Consider the following 25,335-nt stretch of genomic DNA (forward strand, 5'->3'; position numbering starts at 1 on the left):
ATAAATGTGCGTTTCACTTTTACATTAAAGAGAATCAGTAATTAGTTACAAGTCTGCCTCTTTTCTTGCTAACCAGCTATTTTGCTGAATTTGTGCTAAACCACAAAACCACCGAGAGTCACATCACATTTCTATTCAATGTTTATTTCAAGTTTGAATAGTATTTTAATGGCACCAGTTACAAGGGTCTACTGGAGAGAAACAATATTTTATACTGACTTGTACAGAAGGTTTCCTACAGTACAAACATGGGTTCGGAATGGATCGGACTGAACAAGAACTGGATTTGGCACATGGATTTATATATATATATTAATATTAAAATACTTGTATATATATAACATAATTAAACAGCAATCTTCAGTCCCAAGATAGAACAACGAAGACTACATAACACACCACCAGACGTGGATATGCTAAAAGACTTATTGACGTGTATGCTCATGTGTGAGTCTGTCTACTGGGAGAAAAGAGGCAAAAAAGATGTCTCCAGAAATGACTCAATTTCCCATCACCTGCTAAGTTGCAAATGCATTATTCTAATTTGGCCAATAGCTAATTTTGTATAAATATTCGATTTTGGTCACAAAAGTTTGTTTTTACTGAAAGAATAAAAATGTTTAAAATCCCATTTTAATGGCAGCAAATGATCTTAATTCCCCATTACATCAATTACTTTTTGAGCCTTTTATTACTTTAATTCTGATTTCTGAAATAAAAAATAAATAAACACAGGGCGAAAACATTAACAAGAAAACCTCACAGTCAGGTTAAGTCCACATTGAAATTTTCCACTTTGCTCCACTTCCACAAATATCAGCTTAAAGCTCTGATGGAAATGCACGAACAGCATGAGTGCTGCTGTTGTGAAGCCCGCCCCTTGTGCAAACTTGAAACACTCAAGCCTCATATTCCAGTGAACCGCTTTGTACCTGCACAGCTTCACCTTCCCTGCTGTTTTTCAGGTACGGCATTGCTGTTTCAGGCCACATCTGACCATAGCTGAATCCATCTCCCATGAGGTAACAGTAAATGATGTAACATGACACAGCAACTGAAAGGTAAGATCAAAGTCAGCTGTGTCACAGGAAACATGCCTGCAAAGACAAATCAAGACAGAGATCTCAGACTGCTAGGTGTATTTTAACAGTTCCCAACAAGACCTCGGGGATAAATTGGTGATGCAGTCCGTTGTAAAAGCTGTCAGAGATGAGTCTTTTGTATCCGATCCTTTATCTTTGCCACTTTGGTAGACTGAAGGTTTAGAATCCAGGCACAGGGAATAATGTGTCTCTTAAACAATGAAAATGCAAAGAAAACAGCAGAACAAACAACCACACAAGAGGTCTCTAAGAATAATCCCTTTTTCAAATGTAATATTAATAACCATAACCATAAGTAAGTGTCTCAGGGTTCACGTCATCAATAGAGTCAGCACAACAGTAATTTAGTAAGTGGTTTTAAAGAGACAGTTAAGGACGTTTGACTTCATTGTTGGATTTTCATCCACAGGTTTGCAAATTACATTTCACTAACAACTGATTATTGCTCTTTGAATAGTGCTGCCGTTTTTCTTTTATTTCTCGCTGTTGCATGTTCAGAGAGACCACTGGAGCTACATAATGCTGTTGGATGTATGAGAAACAACTCTGCAGACCTCCAAAAGAATTTCCTGTTGAAACTAAGTCTGAATGTTTCAGTAAATAAGTTACAAATATAAATGATGAATTTACAGGGAAAAAAAGGTCTGCCCACTTGCTCTGCTCCAGCCCCTGTTAAGAAATGTGCTTCAACCTTACATCTGCTTCAAATGAGATGCATCAGAGATTAAAAAAATAACATGAACTCATTATAAATAAGCTCCTACATCACGTGTATAAGACAGGTTTCTTACCATCATAGCTCTAACTATTAGATATTCCCTCTAGACTTGTGCTGCTTCCTCCATCGCAGGTAACAGCAGTTTGTTAGGGATAATGAGCTACAGGAGTGGATCCAGCCACAATGCCAAAGTGCATGCTACTCTGTGGTCAGGACTACAGCTTAGCCAAAGAGCAACACACATGGATTGCACAGGAGCGAACAAAGACGGTAGCACCTTTGGGCTTTCAGTGGAACAGCTGCAGGTGCTGGTCTTAAGAGTGTGGCAACCCTGTAGAGCCATTAGAGGGATAAATACCCTCTAATCCTCTTTTGTATACCTAATTTCACTGAAAAAGAAGCAGCTGATCACATCAACTTGTCACCAATCCAGCTCTCTTTTCTTTGTCTAAAGTTCCTTGTCCTCATTCATGCCTTTTGCAAAAATCAAAAAATGTCTAAACCCCTTCCACTCGCACCTTGAATTATGTTTCCATTTCTACATACGGACACACTAACACTTACACCTGCACTTAGTACAGGAGGAAGACTTGCAACACACAAAAAAAACAAAAACAGATTTTACCCAGAATCCAGCAGCCATGACAGTTATTGCTCCCTGGAGCCATGAGGCAGAGGAGTCTAGAGCCTGACCAACAAATCTAAAGGCAACAAGTGGATCAATAGTTAGATTTTTATCCAATGCTAAAAAATATAGAGACAAATTTTGACATTAAGAAACCAGAAATTACCTTTTTTGTGTAAAAGATAACTAACTGTTTGACCAATTGTTTTTTAGGACTTGATTTTGGTTTAAAATATACATTTTTGCGTCAACTCAGTCCATGGATTAGCAACAAATGCTTGTTTTAGATTCATTAATAGTCAGGCTCATAGTCACCTCTACAAACTCTTCAAGTAAATAAGAAACGGTTTAACTCTAAACAAAGATGATGCTTTTTGATTATTTGGTATCTGTGGTAGTTGATGAAATCTCAATGTTTGTGCAAACACTGGTGACAAATTTGCTGCTGGTGGAGTAATGAGACACGGTCAGAGTTCAGTGGATCTGGATAAAAACCCTGTTTTTCAGCTCCCCCTTCCACATTCCTATAAATGCTTCTGACCTTACTTGAAACACAGCGCTAAAAAAGGTATAATTTGATCTTCAATAACAAAATAACGTTTCAGTTCTGTTAAAATATACATGAAAAACCTGATAATATATATTCGGAAACAAACTAGTTTGTACAAAAAAGTACATCATCATTCTTTTCTAATAATAACTTTACAGCTTGATACAGAAAACCAAGAGCAAGGTTGAACCAAAACTCCTCATACAAAGAAATGATTGAAACCCAGTGGATATATACTTGATGAAAAGATGTAAATCAAATAAGCTGGAGAAATAAATCAACTGAACAAATCAGCACATTCAAAGGTACTTAATCAAACTGGATAATCAGAAAACTATAAGAGCATTGCACATCCTTCTAAACTAGCATATCTTGGTGCTAGTGTTTCATTGCTTGTCACAAATACTTCTCTGACACTTCTTGGGCATGTATTGCTTTCTTTTCCTGTAAAACTTTTATAAAGTTTAAAAAGACAAATATGATCCGACACTGTGTACCCATTGTAAAGTATAACTGTGCCTGAAACCCTTCACATGATGTAAAAAATGCCACCATGTCTTACTTTCACTGTTTTTTACTCATCAGCCATTTAATTTTGAATGGGGATTATTCAATCATCATAAAATACTCAACTTTGACTCATATCAACATACACAGTGCACCTTTCAATTCTCACATAACTCACTTTCTTCTTAAATTAAATAACTTCCTGAATCACTTTCTTTCTTTGCTTCATTTCCTTTTCTTTTGCACTGTTTAAATGAAATAAATAAATAAACAAAGGCAACGGTCATCTGTTGCAACAACATGTTCATTTCCTGTTCAAAAACTGTTTAAAATCCTTAAGTTCACCAATTTCTGTTTTTTTTTTAGTTTGTTTTTTTCCCGTCTCTTTGCATTATTTGAAAAAATAAAATACCTGAAATTAATCGAAATAAAAAAATGCAGAAAAAAAAACAAAAAAAAAACATCTTGTGGGTTTGTAAAAAAAGAAGAAAAAAAAATACTCAAGCCAAACGAGGAGGTGGATTGTTGGGTGGGTGAGGGGTTAACTCAAAGTGGAGGAGGGGAAAGAGATTCTGGCCCGGTGTTACCAGGAGTGGTCCAAGCCGTATGTCAGCAGGATGATAGGAGAAGCGGGGTTCATGGGTGTGACGAAGCGGCCCCTCATCACTCCGGAGTCCTAACCGTCTTCCCAGACCCCCGAACGGGTTTACGAACTCTACGACCTCACTCTCACTTGTTAATGAGCAACCCGCCCACCCAGCGGAGCTTGCAGGCAAACCACCGCCTGAGGGGACAAAAGTATTCGTAATGGAACTGCTCAAACTCGGGGGTCTGGCGGATATCACGTAAAAATGCAATGTCAAGGTCTGACTCGGTGAGGATGATGAGGAGGAGGAGCAAGACAAAGAGGAGTCCGATGGTCACAAGGAGCAAACGGAGGACACTTAAGACAAATTTATTCACCTGTTCCACCTCGCTGAGGGCCAAGTCCCCTCCTGCACCCTCCTGTGCAGATCTACCGTCCACACAAAAATCACCCCCTTCCCCTTGTATGGGGGTCCCTGCCTCCGACTCTTTCTCCTCCTCAATGCTGCAGGGCGCCCCGTTGATCTGACGTGACACAGCAAGCTCCATGCTATGCTCAGCCACCGGGGTGGGCAGGACGCTGTCAGAGGGGCTGTAGGCCTCATCCGAGATCACGGCGGTGCTTTCGCTGCCATCTGTGGCCTGGCTCCGGGAGCGAGGTAAGAAAGATTCCCCATGGGACACTGAACGCACTGGTGTAGAGTGGGCACTGTCACGCAAAGACTCCAGACCTGGTGGAGAAAAGAGGAAACAGAGAAGAACGAAAGAAAATCATACACGTGATAAAGTCATGATATTCACAGCAAAAAACAACTCAGAAGCTCATTCACCCTGTGTCATTTGTTGGGCTGAAGTTTGTAAAAGAACACACAGCCGTACAGTCTCCAGGCTGAGGGCAGAAACCTGATCATGTCCTCCCCAGAGTGAACCAGACAGAGGGGAGCTTTGTCATTGTGCAGATGAGCAGATGTGAAACCTAATGATCATCACTTACTGAAGCAAACAGCTTGTTCCACTTGCATGAGACGTGTGGTACACATTTACAACTACAGATTGCACAAAAAACGTGAACGCAGAGCTCTGCCAAGCATGTTGTGAATGTCACCAACACTTTAGTCCTACTTTAATGTTATACTCCCTTTCAGCAGACTGTCTGCAACAATATGATGTTAGTTGCAGGTTTGTACGATAATCAGCTACCTGACAGTGTTGAAAGCTATGATTAACCAGTCCATACTTCCTATTCTGGATCTTAGAATCCAGAATATTGCCAGGATCTGGATCGTACTTTTACATCTGTCAGAAATGATCATGACCTTGTCTTGTGTAGTTTAACAAAGCATCCAACAATTTATCATGGAGTTATATACACATGTGGTGAAAACAACCAAGATCCAAACGGTGATCCAGACAAATGGCAACCTCCAGTCTAAGAATATGAGACAATGCGGAAATGCTAAAATCTGCTGTTTCTCAAGTGTTCGCTTGAGGCTGGCTCCGGAAGTAGCGGAAGTCACATACACACCAAGCCAAAAAAAGCCATTTTCAAAGCAGAAATAAACCTATTTACAGCCTGGTTCAAAAAACGTCTCCTGTCTGAGTCGCCAATTATGCTACCGGCACCCACTGTACAGGGGGTGAATTTTTTTCTAACTCGGCCGTTCAGAGGATATTAAGATCGTGAGCTCCCCCAATCAGAGGCACAGATGAGGGTCATGTGAACGACAGGCGCCCAATGGCTGTAGGGGAAGCTCTTGCCACTACCAATATGGCTGCTATAGCCGATGTGCTTTTTTTTCTGTTTCAGAAACAGACGGGTGACGTCGGCGAGACTACGTACATGTTTTATACAGTCTATGGATCCAGAACATCTCCAAAATTTAATGACATCTTCTACTAATTTTTAATGACACATAAAAACAGTTATGAATATTGTGTTTCATTTCTGCCAGCCCTGCTCTGATCTGCTACATCCACCAAGTACACAAAACACCATATCTTTAAGCCAGTTTTGGAGCTAAAATGAACAAAGAACAGTCTAAGTCTAAGTTGATGTTAACATCAGGTTCCTTGGCTTAGTTCTTAACCAAATTAAGTATGACTTCAAAAAATCTGATATATATTTTTCTAAGTTGAGTTTCAGCTTCTGATGCTTTCATTCAGAAACAGGGGATGATATAAGGTACAGAGCCATGAAGATCAGCTCTGCACAATCAGTGAGCAATTAACCACTCAGCAAAGCCAGTACTGTAAATAGGAATGTAAGGATGAAAAACTTAATTTAAAAAAAAAACAAAACGTGATTTTTCATAATAACTATGCTTCAAAATCCCACAGAAATGTTAGCCTCCTGCTAATCCTTAATGACCTATAACATAGCAAATAATCATTTTCCAAAGCATAGCAAATAGCTGCCTTGATGGTGACATCATGGCTAAATCTGCAACAGATGAAATTCAATATTTAGCTATAACTATTCAACAACGCAGAAGCTTCAAGGAATTTCAAAGCTTTCATACTGCTACTGAAGAACTGTGCAGTACAGTATGAGAGTCTCTCACTGCTTTGTACATGTGAGATGAGCTGTGGTTGAGCCCTCTGCTGACCATATCACATTCTCCAGAGGGCCAAACCAGCAACATAACACCTTCACTATAAAGAGAAGGGATTACTATTCATCTTTTGATGAGTCAGCAAAGCATGAAAAAGACTTTTTAAAAGAAATGCAGCAAAAGGATGAAGGATTATGTCTGCCGTCTCAGCCTCTGCTGACGTAAATCCCCTATCAGGGGAAAAGGAGGAAACAGAGAGGCTGGTTGAGTGTCAGCAGCCATCTTTTCTCAGGTTTGATTTGTCAAGGCCTGGTGTATGTTTGCTCTACAAAGGCAGCAGAGAGACGTTAAAATTGTATTTTGTTTACAGTAACCAGTATACTGCTACACCTTTTTTAAAGTATAGATGCTGCTTTGTGAAAAAACTCATAAAAACAAACCAACAAGGGACATCAAGAGACATGCATCCACAGGTTTCCTCCCTCCTGCTAAACTGAACGTGACTGATCTAAAACAGAGAAAGCTGCAACCATCGCCATGCAAACCACAGGCCTTCTGAATGGAAGAACAACACGTCTTTGGAAAGGTTACCTGCAGAGTTGCTGGGCTGAATACAAGGCAGGGGAGTGCCAGGAAGAGGGGTAACACTGGCAGACTCCTGCTGTCCTGTCAGGGCCGGGTAAAGGGGCAGGACGCCCAGGGCCTTGCCCAGCATACGAGGCCCCAGGCTCAGCACGCGAACCTTCACATCCCGGTAGCAGTGGTTGATCATGCGCAGGTGGACGTTCACCCGGGTGGTGATACGTATCAGACACTTCACCATGGCTGTAGCATGCACACGCTTAACCCCGTTATTATGGTCCCTGTCCCGGAGTCCAGGCCACAGTCTTGCTGTGTGTGTGTTTGGCCAAAGGGCTCGTTCGTCGCAGTTTGCAGGGGGGAGTGAGTGAGGTAAAAACATGGTACTCTACAATCACCAGCACTGGCTGAGCTGAGTTTGGCCCCACCCAGACCACAGACATACATGGAGTAGAGAACCCAGGCTATTTTCAGCCAGGGTATTAATACCACTGTAAGACACACAGTCAGCACACACAAGGGGGAAGCTGTTGAACTCCCACCAAAAGATCCTTAAAGTACATCTGCTTTTGACCTCCATTCATCCCAGTGTACAAAGAATTCAAGGTAGTTTTTGAAAGGAAGTGCCAGAGTCTCAGAGCCATGCAGGGCAGCACACCTGCTGTGAGGCCACCTGTTCCAGAGCAAAACCATGCAGGTGGGCTTAAGAAGTGACTTTAGCTGCCACTGCAGTGGTCAAACAAGTACACTTTTCTAAAGTACATGGACAGAGGCTGAAACTCTGTTAGAGTGGAGCAGGCTGACTGACGCACACGACTGCAGCACGGCCCACCAGGCCTGAAGTCCTGAAGTCGGCCAAATGGCTTTAGTTACAACATGTATATATGTGTGTGTGTGTGTGTGTGTGTGTGTGTGTGTGAGTACGTGCACTGAAGTGTATTTTAGAGACCAGCGGCTCTCTACATTTGATTATTGTACAAACAAGTAGGGATGGACCGATACTGATCTGTAGTATTAGTTATCGGTGTGTCGGTGCCCCTCAAGGCGCAATTGGTTTTGGTGGAAAGAGATCCACGGTGCTGATACAGGCAAACAGCTCTATGCCTTTTTGTTTTCTTTTTCACAAGTGCTCTTTGCTACTTGATTAGAAATGTTGCTTCTGTTGAACTTGCTTTGTTTTTTTGCTTACCAGTCAACAGGGTATAAAAGTTTACATTTGAAAAGAACTTGTGTAAATTCTTAAGAATTGCTTTGCTGGTAAACATCATAGTTAAATAAATATTAACTTCAGCCATTCCATAAACTCGTATTTGCCTTTATCCAAAACATTACCAGTCTTATCCTACAGTAAGGCATGCAGGTTATTATTCAACACTGGTATCAGATCGGTATTGGTTTTGGTCGATACCAAAGCCCAGGTATCGGTATCGGAACCAAAAAGTTGGGTCGGTGCATCCCTACTTATGATTTAACAAGGGATGAAATCTTCGTAACAAAAGAAGAGTTTGCAACTTGCACTTCAGTAGCCAGCTTTGAATCTGCTGCTTACTTATACCCAGTGAAACACGACCGTAGAGTCCAGCCCTTACCTTCCATGATTGATATGTGCACCGCTCGCCGACGCGTGCGAGGTACGCTGCTGAGACGAGGCCCGTGTGTGATCGATGGACAACTTCTGCTGGGCACAAGGCCGGCCCTGCAGAGACAAAGACATGACACACAAAAGCACAAACAGAGTAAGCTGTTATTGGAGCTAACTCAGTAAGTAGGCAGAAGGTTGATCTACAGTAGCTCGGTGCCCAAAAAAATGGAAAATCAAAGAAAAATGTGACTGATAACATTCTGGTCTGTCCTGAGATTACAACTCTACCTGTGTATTTCTGGAGGTTCGCGTTTGATTTTGGCACTCTGCTCCATCACCTCTTTTGCCACTCGTCCACTGTTGTAAAGCACAGAGACGATGCTCAGGATGAGTTTCACATACGCACACATACGCACACATACGCACACATACACACACATACACACATGCACACTCTAAACCAGGCACTCTAGTGTCATCCAATGCCATCAGTGCAGTGGATGAATGCAGCACAGAAGCATCATGATTAAATTAAGTCAATGAATTCAGCTTTGTGTAACTGAATTTTAGCCAGTCAGACAAGCGCACACAGACATGCTGGTAAAAATATCAAAACAATGATCATGACTTCCCTTCAAAATAAAACTCAATTTTCTATGATTATATATTAAAATAAAAAATATCTATGAATGGTAACACAGGTATTTCAATAAATGATGTCCTGCTTATCTTGTACTAATTAACCATCATATTTTCCCTCTTAAAAGAATCATTCAAACTCAAATGTACTCATTTATTTCTCTCTTTGGCATCTTGCAATGAAGACAGTTAAATAATTTTTGTACATCTAATTCAGTTTAACTGATGCTATACAATCAGCTTTAAGTAACAAGCCCATATGAGGTGATTTTGCTTGATATGATGTCTCTCCTTCATTTCCCCTTTCATGTGAGGTATGAGTTTTATCCTTGGGGCTAAAGCAAGTTGATGATACAGCAGCAAAAGGCCAGGAGGACATGTCTTCAGGGAGCCACCCCCCCCACCCCCCCCCCCACCCCCCCACCCCCAGCTGAGGGGTGTTTGTGCACCGTTCCCCCCTCCCCGTCATCAGTTGTAATGACTCAGTGGACACTCTACCTGTATCGGAAACGGCTGCCCTTGAAGAACAGGTTGCTGCTGGACACGGTGCGAACCTGACTTGACTTCTCAAGCCTGATGAGAGGAGGAAAAAAAGATAAGCTGCATCCAAACAGGAAGGAAACTCATTGCTGATTATATTTGCTTCTGATACAAAGAATTTATGTATTCAATCTGTGCCTCTCTGAACCCAATTACCAAGCAGAAATGGGATAAAATATCACCATATTAAATTATTCATGTCCTCTATATGCATTATGGGCACTGCCTCATTTGCAGGACTTCATACAGTATTTAATATGTTTGTTTGTGATATATTATGTTAATGTTCCTTTGTTCTAAAGCAGTGGTTTGCAAACTGCTGAAGATTTGCTGGCTTAATGCTACTGTGGGCTAATTTCTCCCTGCAGACAAATCACCATGCCTTTGGTGGGTTTCAACTTGTGGATGTAAATCCTATCAAGAATACTTTTCCAAGTACTGACAGAATTTTGCCGGTTCTGGTTTTGCCTTCTTAAAAGCCTGTCCGTCTGTGTTTTCAGTAGCGTTGCTGCTGCTCTCCAACCACAATGCTGCAATTTGCATTGTTATCCTGGTATGAGGGAGACCCTTATTTTCATGGGGTAAAACTGAATTTAATAACCTAATGGATATAATATTTAGTTTATGAACTAAAATTTATTTTGGATTCAAATATTTATTGAAAAAATAGTGCTTGAAGTTTTTTTCTTGGTTGCTATTTTTTTGTATGAATTTTTGAATCTTGCATATCTCCTAGAGTGCCCTCACATACCCCCCAGGGTTCGTGTACCCCCATCTGAGAACCACTGTTCTAAAGGACACGTGTGCTTCTTGGAAAACATCTTTATCACGTCTGCCCATGTTTTGGCTCCACAGATCGCTTTTGCAGTATGATCTTAATAAGCAGGGGCCGGATAAAGCATTATCAGCCCCTATAGGGAGTCACATAAAGGTCACATCATATTGGCTCCATCAATGATCCAGCTAAGCTCTATGCTCCCCCTCCCTTTCCCCCTTTCCATCTGCTGACCTCCACACGTACCCTTTACATCCTGAATTATCAGCTGCAGTCATTATTACACCACTCCTGGGCCTGGTGAGCTCACATGCTGCTTTTTTTCTAAATCACCTTTCTGAGGTGGAGAGCAAAGGGGACCTCCTCCTTTTTTATGGCGAGGAACAGGGAACCATATCTCAGAGCTATGCAGTGCTTGCAGTCTCGTGCCAGTGTGCTCTCAATCACCAAAGGTCAGAGGCAACAACACCTTGTTTTACCACATGACAAACATCCAGGAAGAAAGGTCTTCTGAGGACATCGAGGCACTGTACTGTGACAGTCACCTTCCCCGAGAGCACTCAGGGAGGCCGAGGGAGGGAACTCAATCATGAACACTTGACAACAGGAAGAAACGTGTAGACTCACTTATAGAAGGCTTGGTTCTCCACTCCACACTTCCAAAGGTGCTTGCATGCCTCAGGTGTGGGTGCAAAGTACGTTAAGATGATCTTTTCGTCCTGCACGTTGAAATGATAGAATGTGCAGGAAAATATAACAAACTGAAGGAGAAAACCAGCCTCAAATTTATCATCACATGCAGCGCGTGTCCAACATTTCATTCTCTCACCTCCTTCTGATTTGCATATACGTTGAAAGTCTTGCCTTCAAACTTCAGTTTGGTCACGTCACTCCTGTGCAGGACAGACAGAAAGCAACAGCAGCGGTTACACACTTAAATAGCAAGCAGAAACAGAAAGCCACAGTCTCTTTAAATATTCATGAGAAACACTTTGAGATCACATAAACAGCCACAGAGAGCTATGTTTGCCTGACAAAACAAATAACTCATATTATTCCCAGCAGACAGGGCATGGAGAACCTGAGTACAAACAAGCAACACCTGAATAAAACCTGCAAACAATAAAAATGCCACATTTCAACACAAATAGACACATCACGTCAAACAAAAATGTATCGTATTTACCATTTTAATTTATTGATAAAGCATTTTACTGAAGTCAAATCAGAGGATGGATATTAGAGGCTATGAGTATCAAGCTGCAGGCCTTGTAAGGATTCTAGCTGGTTTAATAAGCCATCTGTGCTCATGCTAGCTGCCGGCTCTTGTCACAGGTAGAAGCAGATGGATGAGCTCTGTTGACTGTGACCGTACAACCAGCTGCACAGTACACGCTGTTTCAAGTGGAACAGCGTGCATATAGAGAGCCAAATGAGGTAAATTCAAGGCCTGCAGTGACGTCTCGGTTTATTTGTTCCTGTGAGTACTGGAGGGATGTGCTGCCACTGGCTCACGTAGAAGAATGTTACACATTTGGCTCACCATTTGAGAAAATGAACTCTCTTGTTCCCCTGAAGCACCACAAAACCAAACGGCGTGAAGGCGAGGAAGGCTGGGTTTCCAGACACATCCTGGAAGAATTTCAAAATAAAATTTAAAAGCACACGTTTTAACACAAATGAACCAAAAACTAAACATGTCCTGCAGCACGTACAGTAAATCCTGTTATAGAATTAAACGTGCAAGTTTGACAGAACTTTTTATTTGCATCTAAAAATAGAACAGAAGGAAAACCTTGCATGGATGGGGATCAACACCATATGTCTCCAGCATCTGGGCTTTCTGTAGGAAATTTCGCTCTGATGTTTCAGGTGTCTGTCCACTGAGAGGGGGGGCAAACACACACACAGCATCTGTATCAGTACATCACTCACAGTAAAGGAAGCCACAGAATGTGTAAAACCTGAACACCTTTGAGCAGGCACAAACAGGATTATTTCAACTGTTGCAACACAATCATTTTTCAGGAAAGGAGTAAAACTAAACAGGATTCAAGATCGGACTGGGCAAGGATTCTCAAATATTTGATGTTTATCAAGCTCCAGTTAGGTCTAACAATGTGGACATTCTTGTGGTGAAGTACTGAGATTAGTCAAATGTTAAGAAAAAAGAAACCACTAGTGGGCAGCAGAGTCTGTCATTTTTACCAAGCTGATCCAATAGTTTTGAAATTTGATTTCTCACTCTAATTTGCTTATCTGTTTATCATTACAAAGAATTTAGTTTTAACTTCTTAAAAACAATCAGAGAGCCACAAATTTACATTGAAATGTGCAGGGAACTTATTTTAGAATAAGAACCATAATGTTACTGAAAACCATCATTATTCCACATGGTGCCAGTGGGATTTTTATGTTTGTTTTGCACAAGTATTTGGGTGTGTATGTGTGTGTGTGTGTGTGTGTGTGTGTGTGTGTGTGTGTGTGTGTGTGTGTGTGTGTGTGTGTGTGTGTGTGTGTGTGTGTGTGTGTGTGTGAATGGAGCTGCTCTGTTTGCTCTGTAGCCTTAACAATTCACTCATAATCAACTGCTCCTCCATCTGAATTGGTCACTTTTGGACCGGTAACAAATGACCGTAATAAAGAGCAGAGAGGAGTCCTTGTCCTCATTACTGGATTCAGCTACAAAAATGTGATAGGAAGTCTGGTGTTTGTCCAGCGCATGAGAGTGCAGGATCTACAGGTATGTGACTGAATGGTCAACTTCTTGGCTCTTACATCAGCTCCGTCTTGTGTAAATCTGCAATCCGGCGCTCCAGCTTCTCCGAATGTTTGGGGAAAAACTGGAATTTGGAGCTGTAGCCTTCAGGATGCTTCCCAGGGTCATAGTCCCCGATCTCAGCTGGAGAGAGTATCAGAAAAAAACTTAAATGTTAAACAAATGCACAAATCTTCAAGGCAAATTAATGTTACAGTGATGTTTACAGATTCCAGCACAGTGGTGCTTTTGTTAGTGTAGACCAGCAGAACATGCCCAGGACTATTTCTGTTCCTTCATGCCACACTGCACTTCCTCAGATGACCCTGATACTAAAATCTATCTGCAAGAAGGAGCTGACCAGGCAGCCCATCTTTAATTCATCAGCCCCTCCTCCCGAGGACCTGCCTCTCCTCAAACAGAGCTATCTGTGATGCTAGCTGTGCCAGTTTACCTCATGTGTGGTTGTGTTTGTTTACATCCGTGTGTGGTGCAAAGATAAGATGGCAGAAAACCACATCAAAGACTTTATAAATTAGCATTGGCAGTGTCTAGTGAGGAAGTGTGCAAGTCACTGATGTAATTATCATTAGAAACATCCTCTTTGCACACATTCTGGGGTCAATATCAGTATGAATAATCACATCATCTTTGTTTATAATGATCTTATGTGTGAATAAAAAAAGCACAGCAGACATGTTGTTTCCAGAACATTATACCGTATATTTCCTATGAATTCAGCCCATTAATGGCATGGTGGCATTATTTATCAGATTGTGAACTACAGGACACAGTTGGACAGAGGTCATGAACAGAGTGCCAAGCAGAGTGGTGTAAGTCATTTCCACCTGTCACCTCCAATTACCTTGAAGGATGTGAGCTGCCAGCATGGCTGCATCTGAGGTTTTGCACAGTAGCCGACCGTGGTAGAGGTCTCTCTTGATTTGCAGGAAGACAAGATATCTACAAAGGAGAGGGCAAACATCACATTAAGACGGGCCTGCTCGTAAGAATGCTGATGACATATTTGAGTACCTCAAACCACTCTTCCTGTTAGATTTCTCTGGGAAAACACAGAAGAAATAAAACAAGTGGGAGAAGTTAAAAAAAAAACAACAAACCTGATAAACCTCAAAGACAGCGCAGTTCTCACTCCCGATGGGTGCTTTGAATATTTCTTTTTGATTTAGTAGAAATAAGGGTTTTGTATGGAGGAAAGGAGGAGAGGAAGGCCCTGAGGGAGAAGCTGCCTCTGACACTCTGTTTTTCTTAAAGCCTACAGCCTAGTTTCAGTCTCCTCCAACCAATCAGCTCCTGAAGCTGGAAATTTCTCTGAGAAAACAATCAGATGGTGACGACTGCATCGGTTATGATGAGCATCATTGTTGCTGGAATTACTGTAAGAGGTGAGGACAACATCAAAATTTGGTATTTACAAAACAACAAAGCTGAACAGGTGAGGTGTTTTCCTCACTGTGTTCTGCAAACAGAAAGGCAGACTAGCTTCTCTCTATGTAGGCCATTTCCACACACAGTAAAAACGCCTCCTGTGCAGAGGGATGCATGGTAAGCTCTCCCTCTGGTTTTCATGCTGACACAAGTTCAACAGATCAGTTGATAGAATGATTTCTCCAATAAAGCAAGAATAAATGACTACTTAGTGGTAGTGATTTGATACAGTATTCATGGCAGATGATGAATTAGCTCCTAAATATTAGTTTCTTTGCTTTGATGCCGTTTGTGGGAACTGCAACAACAATTAAGCTGTGGGGCTAAACCAAACACACTTCATCTGATCATTTCAAAAATTGAGCATCATCTCAAGTAAACACACAAAAAATGTTTCGTTGTCTTCTTTTTTTTCTGTTTTTAGAGCTGAAAAAATAATAATACATTTTAAATCTTAGTTTCAGTCTCCTCCAATGAGACAAAAAGAAAAAACTTCCCTGTCTCATTTTTCTAAACCACAATAACAGCACATTGAGGGAGCTATAAGAAAATCTTATTCACTGTAATTACCCCAAAGTAAAACTAAGATTAATGTTACATTTCTGCAAAGACATCACACTGACTAATTACTTCCTGTAAACAGTGTCTGGTTAAAGATGTGAGTTAATTCTCAGTATCTTGTGTCACAATGTCCGTAGCGAAGGCCTAATTTTACAAAAGCATCAACATATCTTAATTAAAGTGCCTGTTTTGGTGTGACTCCCACGGCTCAGCTACAGCACTGGTGTGCTGCACAATATGACAAGAGGAAGCCTTGTGTGTGATTGATTATTTGCCCTCTCTCTACCCCCCGTCTTCCTTTGTGGTCCGTCCTCTCCACTCTCATCATCATGTATCACTCTCTCCTCCTCACCCCAGTTTTCAATCGCCCCCTTTACCCCAGCACATTCAATCAGAACCTGTTTTCCCATCTCCCCCACATTGATTAAATGCACTGTGCAGTATATGTGATGCACATTTGATCAAATTACACCTCAGACAGACAGAATAGCCTGTGTAGCTCATAGTTAGCATGAATGTATATGTAGGCTCAACATGCACTCATATGATATATCAGCTGGTTACTTTCTGAATAATCTGACTGCACTCAGAGTGAATATACATTTATAATATTTCTTTTGTTTTAGGTACTAAATCAGGGCCTCATTTAAGAAGAATAAACATGTTTGCTTTGAAAAAGTCTTGCACAATGTTGCTTTTACTGTGTTATCTTTTTCAGAACAAGCTATAAAGAAAGGCTTTTACATTTTTCTCTGCTTCACAACTCCTCCTGCAAACTGTGTGTAATATTTATCATAATGTTTCAGACTGTGCTCCAGCATTTAAATTATGAAGGTCCATAAATAATGTTTCAGACTGAGACGTGTTTGCTCTGTCCTTAAATGTCTGAGCATTGTACCAGAGCCTAACCTGAAAATACAAGAGGAGGTGCTATTCACAGGTCAAATGTTCACACTGTGGATAAGTTTTCTTTGTTCACTGAACAGAGAAAAGGGTAAGCTGTAGCTTTTTAGTACAACAGTCGAGTCTTTCTCTAATTATTTTCCTTATTATTAAGTGGTAGAAACTTCAGAAGGTCATACCTTGTGATTTCCTCCTTGAGAACAGCAGGTTCAGGAGGGTAGAACTTGACTCTCAGACACATGGTGAATGGAGGCTGAGCTGCAGGAGATAAACAGGACACAGTTAAAGAAAAGTACTGTACTGTGTTCATTTTCAGGCTTTATATTGTCCCCCCCATACCTTTGTAGTAGCTTTACATGATTTGCTACTCAACTATTGTTTTCTTATCTTGGGCCAGAATCTGTGAATTCCCTCATTTCAGCCTCTGACAAGCTTCGTTTTGGTTACTGTCCCTTTAAGGCCTTCCAGCACCCATGAACCCAGCACCTTGGAGGTCCCCTCACAGCCACCACTGATGATGTTACCATTTGAGCAAATCTCATGTTCATCTCACTGAGTCCTTGTGTGACTTTTCAAAGCAGCCTGCGGTCACATGCTGAGCTTTCTTCATCACCCACTTTTATAACAAGCCCAAAGTAAAGTGTTAGCAGGTTGATAGTTTTACTAAAATTTTGATTTAAGAATAAAGAGAGAAAACAGGCTGGCTACACAAGTTCTCTATATTCCAAATATTAAATTATTTTGACTTTTTTTAAATTAAAAAGTCAGGATAAAGCAGTGTAGCAGACTCTGTTACAAGTCAGAGTCCTGCAAACTAGACAAAAGGTGATAGAGATAATAAAGCAAAACATTTTTAGATAAAGTACCAAAGCTTTATCGTTCCTGATGGCAGTGGTTTATGCTGCCATCTCCTTTTTTAGATCATTTCTCAGCCCTATCATTTCTGGATTTCATTTGACAGTGTAGTTGGTCCAAGATCCAATTCTAGTCTCCTCATATACTGTGTGGGGGGAAACTAATCAATTAATCAATTAATCAATAAAAAGGCTTCATGTTCAACGACATTATCTGAGTTTTGTGTGTAAGATGCTGTTCAGAGGAATGAAAGGAGTAAAAAACTAAATAGACAAGCTTCTAATATGTGACAGGAGAGAAAATCAAAGTACTTACATTTCATTTGCTTTGCAATGGATTTTGTGAATTCCAACCAGTGCTGCATCAGAAAAGGAAAACAGATTATTCACACTCATAAATTCTTGTAATCATTAATCACTTGGCTGATGCTGATGTTTATTTTAACAACTGAGTTTTTTTCCTATGGGACTTTTCTGTTCTTACCACAAATGTTAGTTGAGTTTTATTTTGAAATCCTGACAGTTTAAGCCCCTTAAAACATTGTTAGAGCCTTGTTAGGGCAGAACTCAATTTTTTTAACAACTGACCCAAAATATAACAAGATGCTGAGCCCAAAACGTAATAACTTTTCACCCGAAATGTAACAAATTGTTGTTGGGTCACTTATTACATTTTTAAATTAAATTTCGGGTCATCTTACATTTTGGGTTTTTGTTACAAATTGGGCTCTAACAAGCCAGAATGCTGGTTGGTAAACACATTTTGACCCAATCAGTAAGCTCCTGATGGTGTGGATAGTAACATAAACAGATTCAGGTTCCTCATTCCCAGTGGAAAAAAATCTTCTCTCTTCCCATCCTTCTTCCTTCCTAAAAGCCAGACCCACCCACAGCAACAACCACCAAAATAGTCCTGAGTGACAGCATAGAAAATGCAGCATCAGCAAGTCTTGACTCTTGTGTGCAGGACTACAACATGATCCGTGAACATGTGAATACTTCATGAATCAAGCAGTGCTACAACATGCTTCCCTGCAGAAGAGCCTGAACGACAGTCTGAAAGACAGGCCTGAATAACAGAAGCTGGAGAACACAACTTTTCACTCTCGCTGACAGTCTCCTACTCTTTTTCCTTCAGCTCAATCAAATCTGTTCAATCTTTTAAAGTAAAGCTACACATGATGTTTTTTTCTTTTTTTGCACAGACAAAAAGCAGCACAGTCATGTTTGTGACAATAAGATGATGTCCTCTGTTGTGAAGGCTTTTAGCTATTCTTACATCTGCTGAGCTAAAGCAGGGAAGCTCTTTGCTTAGCTCGGGTACATCAGCTAAACTAGAAACAGGAGGATCTGTTTGATTGACTCTTTTGAAAATAAGATACATATCAGAGGTTCTCTTGTATCAATGTACTACAACTGAGTCCTTCCAGCAGTGGCTAAGTTAAAATGGTAACTGTAGAAAAAAAGCTCAAAGGCCTGCACACAAGAAGCCCTGTCATGCCCTCTCCCACACAAACTCTTACCCGCTGCTTGTCAGGATCAACATATCTGATACCAAAATAGTCTTTCTCCAGCAAGTTGAGGTGGTGACAGATGAGGTCAAACAAGTACTGTCCCTTCGCATCCCTCTGTAACAGAAAAGAAGAAAGCAAACATTCAGCCAGCATGCAAGGCAACGAATCAAAAACACATTCAAACATCTTCCAAAAAATGATTTCCCAAAGAAAAAGGCACTGTCCTGAATTCAAACATGGGAATAATTCCTGCTAGCAGAATGCGCTTCAGAGTTTTTTAAAACCCTGCCAGAGACTTCTCAGATTCATCCAACATTAATACACAGCCAGAGCCATCTGAAGTGTCAGGAATAAACCCCATCCACAGCGAGAAGAGGAGCTTAAAGAGAGGCTGGATTAAATATGCTGAGATCTCACTGGGGTTTTGCTAATACTCTGCATTCTGAACCTCATGATGAAGCTTTCCTTGGAGAAACACTTTTGTGGAGCGTGGTGACGAGAGAAGCCTGGGCATCGTTCGCTGAGTCCCACATATACACCCATCCCTCTACTCATAAACTACTCTGCATGAGGCTGCTGAGCATCCAGGCTCAAAGCATAACATTTGGATCAGACTGGAACTGATTGTCTTATAGGGAGCCAACACAAGCACATAATACTGTTTGAAACACCCCAAAGCAAAGGAAACACCTCTTAAAAGATGACAGGACAGAGGAACATTTAGTGCTGCTTTTTAACATAATTTGTTTCCCTCTGGAGGAGTTTACCCTCATCCTACAGTAGATGCAGATATTATTTGCATAAAAACGAGTGATGATTACAACTCTGCAGCAGATGGAGTATGTGACACTCATTTGACTGTTTAAACACTGGAAAGAGGATGAGAAATAAAACGTGATTATTTTTGAAATGTTCATTGAATAGATAAAACTCTTCATGCCGTTCCTACACAAAACACTGCTGACATTGAGCGCTGCAGATTTCAAGCAAGCTGAAGGTCAAAAAGTGGGTGTGATGAATCAGTTTCAGTAAAACAGCAAGCATTAAACCTAGAGCCACTCCAGCAGTGTAACCATCACCCTTCCTATGAAGATATCATGCCCCAAGTGCTACATCACAGACTTGTCTCAATGAGGGATATTTTAGAGGAGTCCTTTCAGCAGGTCAGTCAGTACACCCACAAACACACACGATGACTCACACAGTTTGTTTGGAGGTATTTGGAGGAAGCCGTCACTGCAAATGAAAATTACTCTTTTTAACAGCGTGTTAGTCATCTTGAAAACTTTGTAAATCTTAGATGAGGTCTGTTGGTTGAGTTAGTAGACTTTTTCTTTGACTTCAGAAGATTTTAATATGCCTCAGATGATGTGAATTCATTTTGCATTTTCCTCCAGTCCATGAGAATCAGTTGTTCGAGTTCAAGCTGGAAACCTCTTGTCTAAACCTGAGATCTGAACTTCAATATCTTTTCAATACCAGGTAAAAATCTAACATTATAAGCTGATAAATGAATAGTCAGAAACATGAATATTTGATCATGAAATTAGCCATACACTGTTATTTTTAAAGCTGAGACTTAAAACTTAAAACTGTATTCCAAACAATTTTATATCCATCAGAATTCATGGTCGACCATCATTTGTCCACAGTGTGGAATAAATACAGTATATTCCTCTGGGGTTGGATCAGTAGTTGTGGTGTACTTGGTGTTAGCATTAAACAACTTTTATCCAAGACTTCTTTTTCCAGGCTGCATTCAAGACTGCAATGGAAACACATCATTCTTGGTCCAGTACAAACTCAAGCGGTCAAGTGGGTTTCAGTTCTGGCTGATTTGCAGTAAAAACCTACAACTTGTGATCTACTTGCAATTTAAGGATGACAAGTTTGCTGAAAGAAGAGCATCAGGATAAAGATTAGTTCGAAAATTAGATGCAAGCTACCGGTATGTTTGTTTTTTCGTTGCTGTTGAACAAATCAATCCTCATGTATTCCATGTAGTCAGAAAATCTAACTCCTGATTGGCTGCTGTAATGCAGCATCAAAGAGCTTTGTCGCTTGAGCTAAAATCAAGTGGCAACCTCCAGTCTAAGAATATGAGACAATGTGGATATGCTAAAATCTGCTGTTCCTTGAGTGTCAGTGCTGGCTCCGGAGGTACCGGAAGTCACATACACACCAATCAAAAAAAGCCACTTTCGAAGCAGAAATTAACCTATTTACAGCCTGGTTAAAAAAAAGTCTCCTGTCTGAGTCGCTAATTTCACTAACGGCACCCACTGTACGGGGGTGAATTTTTTTCTAACTCGGCCGTTTAGAGGATATTAAGATCCCAAGCTCGCCCAATCAGAGGCACAGCTCAGGGTCACGTGACGGACAGGCGCCCTAAAGCTGTAGGTGAAGCCTCTGCCACTACCAATATGGCCGCTATAGCCGATGTGCTTCATTTTCCGTTTTAGAAACAGATGGGTAACATTGGGGAGACCACGTCCATGTTTTATACAGTCTATGGCTAAAATTGAAGAATTAAATCTTTGTCATTTACCACCAGTGTTTGCTGATAAATCAATAGCCAAAGCTACTCAGATTAAAACCAAAACACTTCCCATCCTGACGCCTAAGCACAGTCCTCGAAAATACACAAATATTACAGTTTACAATACTGTCCATAGCATGTGTAGCAGAGCACTACAGGTTTACAGACGCCAGTCTGGGCTGTTCAAGGTTAAAATATAAAGTAATTTAAATAATCTGTGATCAGTTTTTTATTTATTTTTTTGATCAGCCTTCGGAGCACCTCTGCAAAGATTATAAGGCATAAAGTTGGCGATAAATCTGCATAGAGCTTAATTTCATTACACATCAAGTATTTCCTACACTCACACTACTATTAGTAAAAAGTTAACTTTTCTCTTCAAAAACCAGTTTCCCCAAATTGAATCTAAATTTTCAAACAGAAAACTGTTTGAATTAGTTGTTTATACAGTCTAAAAATACTGCAGCCATACTCATCTTTATCAGATCTCTTGAAACAGAAACTGTGATAGGCCTGCGGTCTTAGCTCTCATGATATAGCATGAAGAGGTCACTAAAGGTCAAGGTTGGACAGTGTGCCCCTCCTTCTTGTTAACCCTTTGACAGGAAGTAAAAGTGTCAGTGGCAGCACCCTCCTCCATACCATCACTCAGACTGGGGATAAGAGGCACTTCATTAGGACAGGGCCTGTGGATGTCAAACTTGTCCTTTTAACTGCAGCTACTCTCAGAACAAATGCTGAAACGAGCTCAGAGCTGGAGGTAACTGGCCTTTCTTCAGCTGGCCCGACGGGCTTCATGGGTCTCGCCACTGTCACTTTGGGATTATTCCTCCGCTGTAACGTTACTACAGAATGTGACATCCCTGCTCACTTGTGGGCCTCAATAAAATGAAGAAAATGAAGAGAGAAGGATATTTTTGGAATGCCAAGGCTCATAAAATGCATGTAGGTGCAATTTGAAAGAAATGGAGATGCATGTTTACAAGCATTGAAATTGAAATAGAAGGAGATACATAAACACATGTATTGTTATTTGTAGCTGACTGTTTTCATGGAAATGCATTTGACTAGGAATCAAAGCTCTGGAGTAACCTCATTTTAGCTGTTTCGATGCAGTATTCTGCACACTTGATGTGCATGTTTGCGAAATGTAAGGTAGGTTTGTTCTGGAGAAAGCCAGATTCTTTCTCAGGTATAAACACAAAGTCATGTCTGACCACACATAATTTAAACTATAAATTCTGTAAAACAAAAAAAATATCTAAAAGTTCTAATGAAGGGAAAAGCTTGTTTCATTGTGTTGTTTAATCAGTGGGTCAGAACGTCGATGAAGACACTGTAGAGAAGACAAAGCCAGAGACAAAAAGAAACGGTCCTGTTTGAAGAGGACCCACTGAGTCAGGAAAGACATCTGCTCCTTTGTGCTGTGAGAAGTGCAAGGTTGTTAGTATTCAACACCACAAACCACCCTCCCTCTCCCACTCCCCACCCTCTGGCTCCCCAGTGTCCCCCCACAACCACCACCATCACCTCTGTCTTTGACCCACCAAGCACAGCTGCATTATACTCCCACTGGTCCTTAAAAGATTAAGGTGAATGTAGCAGAGACAGAGCTTTCTGACATTTTTTATATCATTAATAAAAATGAAGATTTTTATCTCAAATACTGTACTCTTCATTATTACATCTAATTAAAAGTACATCTATCTGCAGTGTCAAAACATCCTATAGCAGTATCTAGTTTCAATCCTTGTGTCAGCTCCACATGAAGCGGGGAAATAAAGAAACTGTGCAGAAGCAAGTCTAATGACTTCAACAGAGTTTGACTTGTTCACACATGCCCCTGTCAAACAGGAAAAAGCCACAACAATAAGTCTCAGACTAAAAAAAGCTCCGGTATATGTAGTCTCAAAAAAGAACAGCTTTGTCTTTTTCAGTCAAAAATGTACAAAGCATGCAATGTGAATCATTGATGTTAGAAAGAGATGAGTCCAAAAGGAGTCCAGAAAGTTCTGGTGCAAATTTCTAAAGAAGCAGCCTTAGTGCATTCATATATTTGAATCATCAATTTTTTTATGCTGATTTTTTCCCATGCCATCCTGGGTGAGAGGTTATAAAAAGAAACAGAAGTCTGACTTGCATCTATAATTTTAACTTTCAGAGTCCTTACCTCTTTGTATAAAAAAATATGGTCAAGCCAAAGTGTCTTCGGCCAATTGTTTTATTCTTTACAATAAGCATGAGATTCATTAAGACATATCCGACTGGCTCATAAAACAGTTACAAAGATCAGAACAGTGGTTGTGTTTCTCCTTCAGGGCCTCTGTGTTCAATGGACGCTTTCCATTCAGATTAATCATTAAAACGGTCTCCATGTCAACCCAGGAGCACAGACCATTAATAAAAGATTGAATCACTTTATCGCAGGAAGGGGAAAGACATGATGCCATTGACTGTATGTTTGTGTGTGAGCAGTGGTGTGTAAGGCTAAAGGCACAGAGACGAGCCCTGAGGTGATTTCTTTGGTTTCATAAGCAGATTGCTCTCTTTTGTCCCAGAAGGCTGAGCGATTTTGCTGGTTAATAAGTTAGCTTGAGTTAGACTCCTGACTGAGCAGCATTGGAGCTCAAGTGGTGACACAGAGCACCACAGCTGGGACGCAGTGGCCAAACTTACATGACAGTGGAAATGAAGCCCATTTTACAACACCTCAAATCAAGTGACTTTTTTTCAAATCAAATGCTTAAATGCCTCATAGCTTGTTTGGAATAAATACACCATATGTTAGAGTGCCAAATGAGCAGATATCTTTATGACACGGTGAGTGAAAAATATGTTGGATGTAATTAAACAAAGTGGCTCATTTCCCCAAAGTGTGGAACAAAATTATCAGCATGTGGTCAGACATTTGTAACTAAAAGGCCATGATTTAACAGGGTCATTAAAGGAAAAGCAAGCATCAGCAGTTAGAGGGGACATAGAGCACGTAATAGATAGTGACAGAATATCTCAAGAGTGATTAAAATGCTTCATCATTAATGATTAAAATCATCAATCATGAAATAAGAGTGTTAAAGCAACATCCACAAAGACATCTCCATGTCAGAGTAAAGCCTAAGGGAACAATAAACTACAACCTGCAACGTCAAGGCAATGCACACTTAAGATGCAACCATATTAACCTTTAACACACAAGCTCATTTGCCCAGAATGTTTTTTTTCTTAATTTATTAAAGTAAATGAGATGATAAACTGCACTGGTGATGCACCTATAATGACTCTGTGCAAGCAGACGCTGAGAGCCACAGAAACAATCTGCAGTACTATGTAGCAGAAAGTGGGCCATGAAGGCCTGACTTCTATGGGAACATGCAATGATTTGCCCCAGAAATGTAAGGAATCATGAGAGTAAGTACAGCAGAGGATAAGGCGCTATGGATAATTGCTGCTAAAGCTTCTCATTGAGATACATCTGAACAGGTGAAAAGTGAGGGCTATGATTACAATTAATACAGGCTTAGTAAGAGGGAAATAAAACATACTCCCTGGATGCAGAGAAATCATTCAAGACTCCTTCAAAATTTGGCAAATGTTGTGTTCTGACACATGTGTACAATGAATGTTTGATGTAATAACAAAAAGGAGGATGGAGTATTGTGCTTTCCCATATTCTAAACATGGATATAAAGTAACAAAAAATCAACCTGCCTTTGTTGTATATAACTCTTGTAACATTTACCACAAAAAATGGAGCTTTTGAATAAGTCTTTTTTAAACTTGCAAAAGGAAGGAACAAAACACTTAACAAAATAAAATAGATACACCATCAATCATCTGAGCTTTCATGAGACACTTGAGCTTGCTTGTCTTTCATATTTGCCTGGTTGCAGGTAAACATATGTTTTGATTTTGATTACGGCTGTGCCACAAGTTATTGTCTCCCCGGGAAACTAGTTGTAGCTCACACGTACCATTTTACTCATCTCAGTACTTCCAAGTTGG

General features: G+C 40.5%; 1 protein-coding gene across 2 annotated transcripts in view; it reads right to left on the reverse strand.

Annotated features, from left to right (window-relative positions):
- Window positions 1-52: 52 nt before the first annotated feature.
- frmd5a (FERM domain containing 5a) overlaps window positions 53-25,335 on the reverse strand; it is a 67,299-nt gene continuing 42,016 nt past the window's right edge. The window contains exons 2-14 of one of the 2 annotated variants that reach the window (XM_074677058.1): window positions 18,804-18,908; window positions 17,597-17,639; window positions 16,606-16,684; window positions 14,379-14,476; window positions 13,534-13,657; window positions 12,551-12,638; window positions 12,299-12,387; window positions 11,585-11,648; window positions 11,383-11,465; window positions 9,939-10,013; window positions 9,090-9,158; window positions 8,809-8,915; window positions 53-4,819 (exon numbers count right to left, since the gene is read on the reverse strand). In XM_074677058.1, coding sequence (XP_074533159.1) covers window positions 4,233-4,819; window positions 8,809-8,915; window positions 9,090-9,158; window positions 9,939-10,013; window positions 11,383-11,465; window positions 11,585-11,648; window positions 12,299-12,387; window positions 12,551-12,638; window positions 13,534-13,657; window positions 14,379-14,476; window positions 16,606-16,684; window positions 17,597-17,639; window positions 18,804-18,908 — 1,611 coding nt within the window. In that variant the 3' untranslated portion in view covers window positions 53-4,232. Of the gene's footprint in view, window positions 4,820-8,808; window positions 8,916-9,089; window positions 9,159-9,938; window positions 10,014-11,382; window positions 11,475-11,584; window positions 11,649-12,298; window positions 12,388-12,550; window positions 12,639-13,533; window positions 13,658-14,378; window positions 14,477-16,605; window positions 16,685-17,596; window positions 17,640-18,803; window positions 18,909-25,335 lie in introns of both variants that reach the window. The other variant, XM_074677057.1, reaches the window with a different exon arrangement.

Source organism: Halichoeres trimaculatus, unplaced genomic scaffold (genome assembly GCF_033239565.1).
Source record: "Halichoeres trimaculatus isolate MK-OKI-2021-1 unplaced genomic scaffold, fHalTri1.1 fHalTri1_scaffold_10, whole genome shotgun sequence".
NCBI lineage: Eukaryota > Metazoa > Chordata > Actinopteri > Labriformes > Labridae > Halichoeres > Halichoeres trimaculatus.